This window comes from Galeopterus variegatus, unplaced genomic scaffold (assembly GCF_000696425.1).
Source record: "Galeopterus variegatus unplaced genomic scaffold, G_variegatus-3.0.2 Scaffold778, whole genome shotgun sequence".
NCBI lineage: Eukaryota > Metazoa > Chordata > Mammalia > Dermoptera > Cynocephalidae > Galeopterus > Galeopterus variegatus.
In genome coordinates this window covers 432,347-444,747 of record NW_007726889.1, presented here as the reverse complement: position 1 = coordinate 444,747, position 12,401 = coordinate 432,347, and the positions used below count along the sequence as shown (strand labels likewise).

The following is a 12,401-nucleotide window of genomic DNA, read 5'->3' as shown; positions in this document are numbered from 1 at the left end:
TCTCATTATTATAACAAATTATCCCAACAATTAATCAGTGATATGCAAACAATCGCCAATATTATTTTAGGTCTTAAGTCCCAGTTAGACTCCTTAGCAGGGGTAGTACTGCAAAATAGAAGAGGGTTAGACATACTAACTGCCGAAAAAGGAGGCTTGTGCTTTATTTTTACAGGAAGAATGCTGCTTCTACGCAAATCGCTCGGGCATCGTCCAAGACAAAATCAAGAAACTTCAAGAAGACTTGGAAAAAAGACAACAAGATCTCCAAAATAGCTTCTTTTGGACGGGCTTCAATGGGCTTCCTCCCCTATCTCTTACCCTTCCTCGGTCCCCTCCTTTTACTTCTAATGGTAGTCACTCTGGGACCCTGTATTCTTAACAAACTTATTCAGTTTGTACAAAAGAGGCTTGAAACCATTCAACTTATGAATGTACAAGTTCATTATCAGCGCTTGGCCCCTCAAGATCCCCAAAGTTACGACTAAGTCTCCCCATCAGGCTGTGTGAGCTCCCAAAGACGGGTAAGACCCTGGCAAACCCAGGGCAACCTAAGACAGGGGCCACACCCAAAAAATTATCACAAGCTGTGTGATGCTCAATGACGGGTAAGATCCAGACAAACCTGGACAACCTAAGACAGAGGTCACACCCCGGCATACAAAAACAAAAGGGGGAGATGTTGGGCATAACTTTGCACGCATGCGCCCTGACGCCCATGGGCGACATTTCATGCGCCCCGCGGCCACCATTTCACTAGCGCTCAAAGACACGTAGCTGCCAGCCTCGCCCTTCCGGGTCCCAGTGATTCAGCAACTTTAGTTCCGTATTCACGTAAAGCCTCCCCACCACCTCACCCTATCCTTTTAAGCCCTTCTTATTGCTGCTGTACGGCCAAGGCGGATGGTGTTCTTTCTCGGCCCCCGGGGAGGAAGATCCTGGGGGGGAAGGGCCGTGCCAGTGACACTCATCATCCCGCTCAGCCCCACAAGGGACCCCCGGCTGGACCGGGGTCTCTTCCCGCTCGGTTTTGTCGGCCTCTGGCTCAGGGAGGCCCGACAGTCTTCTGCTTTAGTCTGCTCAGGCTGACACAATAAATATCACAGACTGGGTGGCTTAAACAAGAGAAATTGATTTTCTCACAGTTCTGGAGGCTGGAAAGTCCAAGATCAAGGTGCCAGCCAATTTGCTTCCTCGTGAGGGCTCTCTTCCTGGCTTGTAGATGGCCAGCCACCTTCTCACTGTGTCTCATATGGCGAAGAGAGAGCTCTGGTATCTCCTACTCTTCTAAGGGCACCAGTCCTATCATATTAGAGTCCCACCCTCATGATTCATTTAACCTCTATGACCTCCTCACAGGCTGTATTTCCAAAAATAGTCACATAGGGAATTAGGGCTTCAACATATGAAGGGGGAGCGGGGAGCAGCGCATAAACATTCAGTTCGTAAAAGTCTATCTGTTCAAATATAAAACTCAAATTCAAATCCCTAATGTTTCTGGTTACACTGAATTTTTTTTCTCATTCATATATAGAAAACCATTAGGTAAAATATAATTTAGTTTTTAACTCAGACTGAAAAAAATCTGACTGCATAACTTAGTTATCAAGCTCACTGACACAGGATAATAAAAGCTCAGTAATACCTTTCCCTGTCTTTTCTTCAAGACTAAACAGGTCTACTTGTCTCTATTTAAGGCATGACATTATGTAGCACACAGTAAAAGGATCTAAGAAATGTTCCTTTTTTGGTGGGACTGATCACTTACATAAAAGAATTCCATCTTTTTTAATGTACCCTGGGTACTGGCCTAATTTCTTTTCTTTGGGGGGGGGGGGTGTCAGTACAGGGATCTGAACCCTTGACCTTAGTGTTACAACATCACGCTCTAACCAACTGAGCTAACTGGCTGGCCCTCTAATTTCTTAAAACTATGTGCACTTAGGTTTTCTGGGATTCAAGCATCATGTGGCCCAGAGACCATACCAGTAGTAGCCACTATGCAGAAAATCAGGGGAGCTCCAAATTGTCCCGAGAAAGATAAGGACTGCAAAAGCTAACAGGGCCTGAGATTCTCAAACCCTTACACTTTACAGCTGTGAAGGCTGCAGCCCAGGGAAGGTAAACAACTTGCTCAGGCAGCTCATTGGTGCCAGAGTGCTATGAGAACACAGGGCTCCTAACTGAAGGCCCAGTGGCTATGTTCCACATGCCCCCAGGCTACAGGTGCTCCTAACATCCCAGCAGCACCGGAGCTACCATCCTCTGGCAAACGGCATGAGCTTTATCAGGCAGCAACAGGAAGGACCAGAGCTTTGTTCTCACTCATGCCTTGACTCCCCAGCTGTAGCAATGTCCCAAATAAGGATCACTGCTTCTCCCAATGACTTTTAGGTTCTCTTCTGTTTCTCTCCCAAATGATGAACACTCCAAGCTGATGAATTCCTCTTTCCCACTCAGGTCCTCTGGGGATGGAAACAGAAATGTGCTGCATCTCTTCCTGGGTCTGTTCCCCAAAACCACATGACCTTGACACTGGGCCTGAATCTAATAAACAACCCCTAAAACACTTCTGTGCCTTGTAGACTTCTCACACTAGAGGCTTCATAATAGGGCTGGAAAATAAAACCTAAAAGTACTAAATTGTAGAGGTAAAGAGATCATCTGGGAGCTGGTTGATTTTGTTACTTTCTGTGAAATGTTCTCACATGTATGGACAGGCAATTTTTTCTCAGACCTTTCAACAGCAGTCACTATTTTTATAAGGGAACTTCTAAGCCTATCCAACATGTATTTGCTCAAGGTTGTACCTGCAGAAATAAGAGATGTTCCCTGCAGAGTATTCTCAGTTGGAATGGCTAGCAGGATTTTCATCTTAGCCTCTGTGAGATTTTTTCCATTTCCTGTTCTGATTTGTACACATACACAGAATCTGTATGCCTGCCAAATTTAGTAAGAAACTTAACAGCTCCTCTTGAACTCCCAAATTTCATCAGCCTAACATGACTTTATAAACTACAACTTCGGGGCTGGCCCGTGGCTCACTTTGGAGAGTGTGGTGCTGACAACACCAAGTCAAGGGTTAAGATCCCTTTACCAGTCATCTTTTAAATAAATAAAAATAAAAATAAAAACTACAACCTCTAAAATATAAGCCAACATAAATAAATATTCATATTAGGAAAGTTTAACTCTTTAGTGCTCACTTTGGAGAGTGTGGTGCTGACAACACCAAGTCAAGGGTTAAGATCCCTTTACCAGTCATCTTTTAAATAAATAAAAATAAAAATAAAAACTACAACTTCTAAAATATAAGCCAACATAAATAAATATTCATATTAGGAAAGTTTAACTCTTTAGTCACTCTCAAATCCCTGTAAATTTACAATACATCTTTCAGTAAAATTCAAAGAAAAAAACTAATCTCTTCACATGTAGTGAAGGCACATTATGAATCAACGGTACAACGCTTCAGTATTGTTAAGCACTTAACCATTTGTAAAAAAAATTTTAAATGGAATGATTTATATTTACAATAGCTACCCAATTGTATATGTATGTCTGCGTCCTTCTGAATAGTTTGTGAGTTGGTTATGCACATTTCTCTCTCCCCAACTAGCCTTTGCATGCTCAAATATAAGGGCAGTATCATCGTCATCTCTTCTGCTGGTCCACAAAAGGCTAATTCCTTAGTGACAGAATGTGTTAGTCCTATAACCAAATCTGTCTTTCTGCTTTCTTACAAGCCTAATTTTATATTTAAATAATTCATAAGCTGCTGTAAGCACAGTTGAATTATCACATTCTTACCAGAAGCGGACACACGCCTGATCCTCTGAGGAGATAAGGTTCGATCAGAATTGAGACTTCTGCTGTCGCTGTTCTGCCTCAAACAGCAGACAGAAGGACCCACTTTGGCTTTTGAACCAGGTGTTTTCCTCAAACTGCAGGAGTCAGGCTTGGATATATTCCTACCCGAGGTGCTTGCAGGTTTTGAAGCAGAACCCTGTGGAAAAGCAGTTAAGATTTTAGTCCAGGTCGCACCTTCCCCTACCATTTCCTTGTGGTGTTAGCTATGTGAAAGAAACCATTTCTGTTTAAGTGGATAGGCCAGATAAGGATTTAATTTTCATTTTTACAAGGAGGCAATTAAAACTCTTCACAGTTTACTCTTCAATTCACCATGATCTGCCTTTGTACCCTTTAGTGAGAACCCAGTTTTCCGACCACCAGTGCCGCTAGTTAGGCAAGCTCTAGTTTTCAGTCCTTCCCCAGAGGCTTTCTCTACAGTAGCTGACGCTGACAATCCATCCTTCCTCGGTTCCCCTGACAGAGCTCTTTCCTGGTTTTCCTTCCACCTGTCTGGTTATTTCTTCTCTAGGTCCTATTCTTCTGCACCTTTAAATGCTAGTCTTCACGAGGGCCTAAACTTGGCCTTGTTCCCTTTCCTCACCAAGTACTCTCCCTACATGATCTTGTCCACCATTTCAATTGCCACCTATACACTGGTGCATCCCAAATCCACATGTCCAAGCCAACACTCTTTCCTGAGTTTCCCATATACGTGACTCTTTCTACACCTCCCCATTCAGCATCCTTCAGACACCTCTACTTAACAATGACAACCATAATCATATTATTGTTGTTTTCAGTGACTAACATATAGCCTTACACGATGCAAAATACCATTCTAAATTCATCCATCAACTCATTTAATCCTCGTAATAATCCTATGAGATTGATACTTTTATCACAACCCATTTTACAGAAGAAGCCCTTTCTAAAATTAAACTTATCTTACCCATCCATCTCAAAGCTTATCTCTTCCCATATTCATGCAACATACCCAGGCACCCAACTTAAACAATGAAAGCTATTTCTGGGTGCTTCCTTTCTCACCTCCTAGACTCCTCTTATCCATCTGCCTTAGTGTAGACCGGCATTGTTTCTCACTTAGGATCTTTCTGGTCCTACCAGCTTCCACTTCATCTTCCACTCCCCTGCTAGGGCAATCTCCCTAAAATTCAGTTAGGGTTGAACAGCTTCCCTCTGCCTCCCAGATAAAGTCAACTCTTCTTCAAGACACATCAAGCCCTTCTGGTTGTGGCAGCCCCTGCCAACCTCTTCAGTGTGTTCCTCACTGCTCACGGTTCTGTACCCCCAGCTCCCATCTTACCCACTATATGCAGTCCCCTAAATGAGAATATCATCTCAGTCTCTTCATCTTTGCATGTGGTATTCCCTCCACCCATAATACTTGTCCTTCTAGTTACAGCTGGCAACTAACATGACATCTCCCTAGAAGCCTTCCTTAACAACCTTCCCACTGCCACCACCCCACTCCCCTCGTGCAGCACAGCAATCTATTCATATTCCCAACTTAGTATTTAATATACCTTGCTGGTTTACTCTCTAATATTACCCTCTGCACTAGGCACTATGTTTGGGCTGGGGGCTGTGTCTCTCTTCCCTATATCCTAATAGTCACCACCATATATACAGAACACAATAAGCACTGAATAAATGTTCTCATTCTGCATATAGGAAATGGGAGCCTGAGCCTTACTCAAAGTACAAATTCCACCACCATAAATTACAATTTGTATTCTCTCTTTACCTAAAGGAAAACTGAGCCTCACACAGATGAAATAACTTGCCCAAAGAACAATGGAGCTACAATTTAAACTACTCCAAAATCCATGCTCTTAAACTCAACATTGCATATTCCCCACTGTTACCCTTCTTTCTTTAATATATCATAAGTGATCATTTCCAATAGAGATACATAAAGCACTATGCTGATGGCACTTGAATTCATATAGTAGGTGAATGCACCACTAACTTAATAGGCCAATATCCTGAGACCACAGCTAGAGGTCATCTTTTGGCACTGGAGAACAACACAGAATTGGTAAAGAAAAGCAGGTGATTGTACACAAACTAAGATCTTCTGCCTCTACCTTAAAGCTGGCTAAGTTAATTCCCCAGAGAAAACTTTCCCTTAAAAAGTAAATCAAACTTCTCATCAACACACAAAAGTGAATCTTTAGCAAATCACTTATTTTGCCTTTCAAAGCCAACAGTCCACAACATTTTGAAATCTTACAGTGTATGTAGCAGAAAGGGCCAGCATTCAGGTCAGGAGACCTGAGTTTGAATCTCAATTGTACTGCTAACCACCTGTGTGAGGTTTAAGTCATCTCTCTGAAGTATTACAATTTGTATAACAATTGCCCTGTTGTTACTGGGAAGAGTAAAGGACAGCGTATGTAAAGCACCTGAGCATCACTGGGAAAATTAAACGACACAATAAATGTAAAACACCTGAGCAAAGTGCCCGGTCCAGAGCAGGCTGCAAATAAATATCAGCTCCTTTCCTTCATCTAACACACTACCATGAATGCATAACCTCTGTAATGGGTAGCTACACGTAACCTCCACAAAGTAAAATCAAATCCCTTCTTCTAAATAGGAATCTTTCTGAAGTTTCAAACAAACCTTGACCACCAAATAGCTGTGAAGTTGGAGGCAACCTAAGGATTCAGTAAACTCAAGGCCAAATTTAGCCCAAGACCAACAGAGCACAGTGAAGATTAGCATCCCTCCAGGACAGTCTCATCATAGATCCACGGCAGTGGGAGCTTCGGGGTACTGCTGAAGTGACCACCAAACATTGGAGCTTGAGTGAAACGTGCAGCAAATGTCCATTCATTCAGCTCTCTACAGTAAGTGCAAAGCCATCACTATGATGGTTTGTCCAGCCCCTTCTCTCCACCCTCCTTCCCTGAAACATGTGGAAATGTCTAAGAGGTGCACTAGCAAAATTAGAGGGCACTGTGCTTAAGACAGGACAATGGAAAAAGAATGAGGTCTTTACCCCAGCGGATAAATGAAAGTGCCAGTGCTGAGAATATGGGATAGTCCTTCAGGAAGTACAGTACACTTCATATCTCATGGTGAATCCTAACGGCAAGATTCATAAGGTGGAAAGTGCTTCTGCTCCCAGATGTGCTGGGATCCATTTCAACCTGATGATTCTATTACCTACTTCAATACCACATCATGAGCTTGAGAAACAGGCTTTCATGGAAATATAAGACTAAGGAAACGTAAGACTAAGACTGAATGCACAAATCAGAAAAACTCCTGGTTTCAAAATTATGCAACCAATTTATATTCAAGACCAATGTAATTTAAAGGAACTTTATGCTAGGTCTTCTGGTAGTTGAGGACTGACACACAATAAAAGTCTCCCATAAATCAAAGGAGAAAAAATATCTTGTTTCTATATATGTAAACACCAAACTAAGAATGTTGATTAGAATTGAGGTTAATTGTGACTTAATTCTGCAAAACATTAAAATTATAAATGAAATAAATGAGTTATCTAAGTTTGACTTCAAGAGAACTTGAAAACAAAATCTGAGTTTTAAAATGATGGAAAAACTAATTAGTTTAAGGGCTGGCCCATGGCTCACTTGGGAGAGTGTGGTGCTGATAACACCAAGGCCACGGGTTCGGATCCCTATATAGGGATGGCCAGTCAGCTCACTTGGGAGAGTGTGGTGCTGACAACACCAAGTCAAGGGTTAAGATCTCCTTAACAGTCATCTTTACTTAAAAAATAATAATAATAAATAATTAGTTTAGAAATCACTGTGGTGTACCATTCTTCCCAACAGAGCAGGTTTATTGTTAAAGCCAAAGTACCTCTACAGTAACCCAGCTCAAGAATATCTTCAGTCTTTCCTAACCCTATCTCCTAAAAGGACCTGAAAATTCTCTCCTTTGTGGCTTCCACTACACCCTGAAAACACTTCTAAAACATCCTTTTAGCACTTGATCACATTGTGTTTCATTTCTCTTAGACATGAGCCCTCCAAGGGACAGGCTGTCTGTGTCTCATCTGCCTCTCTCCCCTGGCATCTCACTCCATTCCTGGCTAGAGGAGGCACCCAAGGACACTGCCGAAAATAGGGCTGAGGACAAGTACACAACACCCAGCAGTGGCCGCTGGGACGTTTTTAAAGGCTAGTTTCTTCATGCTATTGTCAAAAATATATACCTGTTTAAAAAAAATCTTTGAACTGCATATGAATTGTTTTTTAAATGGAACTATCTAGTCTCCCCCAGATATCTGACAGGTGCTATGGAAAACATACTGCTTTTTCACTACACATGAATAAAGCAAACTTTATTTATTTCGTGCACCAGGAATCAATACGCTAGGGCTGCAAGACACCTTAGACATCCACTAGTCTAATCCTCTCACCTTTAGGTCTCAAAAAATTACTTGCCCAAAGTCACACTAGCTAGTCAGAGGCAGAATTAAGAAAACTCCTGTTCACAGGAGAGGGATCTATGTCCTGAGCTGCTTCCTCAACAACAAGAGAACAGGAGTTATTTTTATGACTCTGTGTTTACCAGCACTCCCTAGCGATTTCTTAAAGTTTATAAACAAACCTTTTTTTCCCCCAGAAAAATAATATTTAACTTGATTATATCAGGTATTTAACTTCAATTAACTAATCATACTAAAAAATTAAAGTAACTTGTTCTTTTAGCATGCTATTAAGAGGAACATTGATACTTGATACAAAATACTGAAATTGAGGATTATTTTCAATACGCAGCCTTGTTACATTGTGACCTATTAACACTCTAGTATGTACTGACTGATAAGACAAAGAATTAACACCTGAAGGCAAATTTGCACACCTAGCTCTGCAATATTATTGACCCTCGATGGATAAATAATTGCTAATACATCTATGTTTTCTCCACCATTCCCTGAAGCACACAAAAAATTTCACTTACCGAAAACAGAGAACCATATTCAAAAGTCTCATTCAAAATTTCCTTTGCTAGCTCTTGTTTTTCCATTAGCGTCCCGTTTTCTTTCTCACCCTCCTTTTCAGGGCTAACCCTATCAATGTTGGAAACATATGTCATTTCCAAACACTCTGCACTTTCCATTTTACCAGGGAGTACGCCTTTGATCTTCTGCAAAAACGTAGCTACGGACCCAGTCTCACATGCTGCGTTAGAAGGACCTGCTTTGTCAAGATCTTCCTGATTTGATTTCATGGCAGATGTTGTTCTTGGAACCTTGTGTGAAGCATTTTTAGAATGAGTTGGAACATGCACAGCCTGGCCAGTAATGAGTTTAGTAAATTGCTGCTTATGCGTCTTGTTAATTAGGATTTCTGTTTTTGTGTCTGCATTCAAGTCAGATCTTGGTGTTTTGCTCAAAACTGTCAACTGTCTTGAGGAAGACACTGACGAGGGCGGTAAGGCACTGGACAACTGAGGTTTGGGTGTGACCTTTGACAGAGCAGGGTCTTTGGACTGCGATACTGGTCTAGACATAACTTTTGCCTTGACATTCTTGAAGTTTGGTCTTGGATAACTTATAATTTCAGTTTTTCTAACTTTGCTACCGATAGAGGTATTCGTTTTGGTTGTTGATTTTCCTAGACTAGGTTTAGACATGTTCATAAATGCCCCTTTCAAGTTTGGTAAAATTTTAAGTTCTCGATAATTCTTCTCTACTTTATTACATTTCTTCATCGCTTCAACAGGTGAAATAGAAAAAGTGACATTTGTGGGTTCCAGGACTGGTATGCAAACCCTGCTATTTGTGCTACTGGCCATATCACTTGCATCCCAAGTCTGTTCAAATGAAGAAGCCACCTTTTGTGCTGGCAGGCTACTTAGCATCAGTTCTACGGTATGACTTTTGGTTCCCAAATCCTTTTCACTGGAGGCAATTTGTGTGTCTTCAGTCACAGTGACTTTATGCTCCAGGTTCAGCACTTGGGCTTTATTTTTATTAAAAGTTGGCACCAGTAAAGAGCATTCATCTTCATTAAAACTGGATACTGTTTCTCTTAGATTTTGGCCTATTTCCTTTTGCCCATATAAGCTCTGTGAATGTGTCTCACTATTTGGTTCATCTTTAGATAAACAAAAGAACTCTTGTAATACAGAGCCATTGGGGACTTCCATGCCATCAGAAACTGGTGTTAGAGCTTGTATCTCTTTTTCTCCAACTAGCCTTTGCTGTGATCCATCTGTGTGCTCACTGGCAACCTTTCCTGAAGAATATTGACACTGATTTCCAATATCTGGAACAAAAACGTCAGTTTGCATCACCACATCAGAAAATACTGTGTAAGTTGTGTCTCGGGCCTCTGATGTTGTGGCTTGAGGGTTTTCGAATCTTTCTCTTTCACAACTAGTTCCCTTCGTATGCATCTTGTCAGAATGGGAAGATGTCCAAGCAGAACAGGATAAAGAAGATGTATTTTCACTTATAACAGATGGCTGCAGACTTCCAGTGGTATGCAAAGACTGACTCTTTTCAACGGCATAATGTATTATAAAGGTGCAGTTAACTTTATCTTTCACGTCAAATGTTTTGTTTAGCTCCAAGGCAGTAGGGTAGTCTGTAGGGTTCAAATCCTCATCAGGCTTCCACACAAAAGGCAGAGATGGATCAACACGCTGGTCTTCAACTGCTTCTAGGGAATGGCAATTGTTATGCAGATACTTGGGCTTTTCTGTATTTACAACAAGTGCAGAAGACTGACCAGTGGAATATTTATGCATATCTAACACTCGCTTACCAATGAAATCACTTGAAGACTTTTGGTGATCAAGTACTTCAACACACTGATGGTTTAAAGAAATACTTTTACCACTGTCCACAGCAGGGTCAACTTCATAATCAACCACCATGTCATCTTGGTTGGCAGAATCCCAATTCACACTACCAGATGAAGAGTTTTGTGTAGGTGGTGATTTCTCGTTGAACACATATGTATCTCCATGTTTATCGTGGATAAATAAGGATTGCAACTCATCTTTTGTCTTTTCATCTGAATTATCATTCATCTTGAAGATTAACTTTAAACCTCTGCCACTTTATTTCTTCAATTCCTTTCAAATGAAAGGAAAGGAAAAATTGTCACCTTCTAAGTTTTTCAACACAGTTGGAAGTGTTTTAGTCTAAGATGCTTTGAAGATGAAATAATTTGTTGTTCCCTGAAAGAAATAAAATGTTTAACTCAAGCAAATATTACAAAAATTAACAGGTCACCCCTTGATTCATTTCAATCACTTTATTTTCACATTTAGAACCCACAACTACTGATGTGGGTAATTAAGATATCAAGGTAATCTACCACCCCCTTTCAAAAATACTTTGAGGGATTGGGACAGAATGGAAGATGGAGACACTATGAAAGTTGTCCCTATGACTGACTTCACAATTGACATGCCTCCTCCCTACTCCCAGGGACTCTTACTTGTCATAAGAGAGAAGAAAGCTAAATCTGGCAATAGTTTTTACTTCCTGTTGGTTGACAGAGTGACCATTCACCCTAATTTGCCTAAGACAGTCCCAACTTACGTCTGTTGTACCAGCGTAGTCAGCAACACTGTCCCTTTTATTCTCAGAAGGGCACTCTATTGTTTCCATAAAAACTGACCACAGCAGCCCCGCCTTATCCATCAGAGATATGACCCAAGACCCCCAGTGGGTACCTGAAACCACAGATGGTAGAAAACCCTATAAACACTGTGGTTTTTTCCCCATACATACATACCTTTGATAAAGTTTAATTTATAAATTAGGCACAGTAAGAGATTAACAATAACTAATAATGAAATAGAACAATTAAGTAAAATGAGGGTTACTTGAACACAAGCACGATACCACTACAGACTAGCTGATAACTGACATGGCTACTAAGTGACTAATGGGCAAGGAGCACACAGTGTGGACACAGGGATGGTACACGTCCAGGGTGGGACAAAGAAGGATCGTGCAAGATTTCATCATGCCACTCAGAATGGTGCACAATTTAAAACTTATAAATGATTTATCTCTGAAATTTTCCATTTATTATTTTTGGACCACCACAGGCAACTAAAACTACGGAAAGTGAAACCATGGATAAGCAGGTTCTACTGTACTAGACAGAATGCGGAGGCCCAGCAAATGAGTTAAAGATCAATGTAGATGTAGGGATTTAGCATTTCTCCTTCCCCTGTTTTTATTCCTATCTTAAACATAAGCTATTTCCAAATTGAAGTAATAACTAAAGTTGGTTTTTTTAGAAGTTAAAGTGGTACTCTGGTGGAAGTTCCTTAAAATGTTAAATAGTGTAAATTATCATATGCTATGAACTAAATTGTGTCCCCTCCCAAAATTCATATGTTGAAACCCTAAACCCCCATATATAACTGCATATTGGAGATAGGGCTTTTAAGGAGGTGATTAAGGTGAAGTGAAGTTATGAGAGTGGAGGGCTCACCAGATAGAACTGGTACCCTTAGAAGAAGGGGAAGAGACACAAGATCCCCCTCCCCCGCCAATCTCTGTCTCTCTCTTTCTA

At 41.0% G+C, this 12,401-nt stretch overlaps 1 protein-coding gene across 1 annotated transcript in view; it reads right to left on the bottom strand.

Moving 5' to 3' along the window:
* Window positions 1–10,896, bottom strand: part of MTUS1 (microtubule associated tumor suppressor 1) — a 90,195-nt gene extending 79,299 nt beyond the window's left edge. Inside the window, exons 1-2 of the mRNA XM_008572383.1 lie at window positions 8,818–10,896; window positions 3,811–4,006 (exon numbers count right to left, since the gene is read on the bottom strand). Of these exons, the coding sequence (XP_008570605.1) occupies window positions 3,811–4,006; window positions 8,818–10,896 (2,275 nt within the window). The remainder of the gene's footprint in view (window positions 1–3,810; window positions 4,007–8,817) is intronic.
* Between the last annotated feature and the right edge of the window lie 1,505 nt (window positions 10,897–12,401).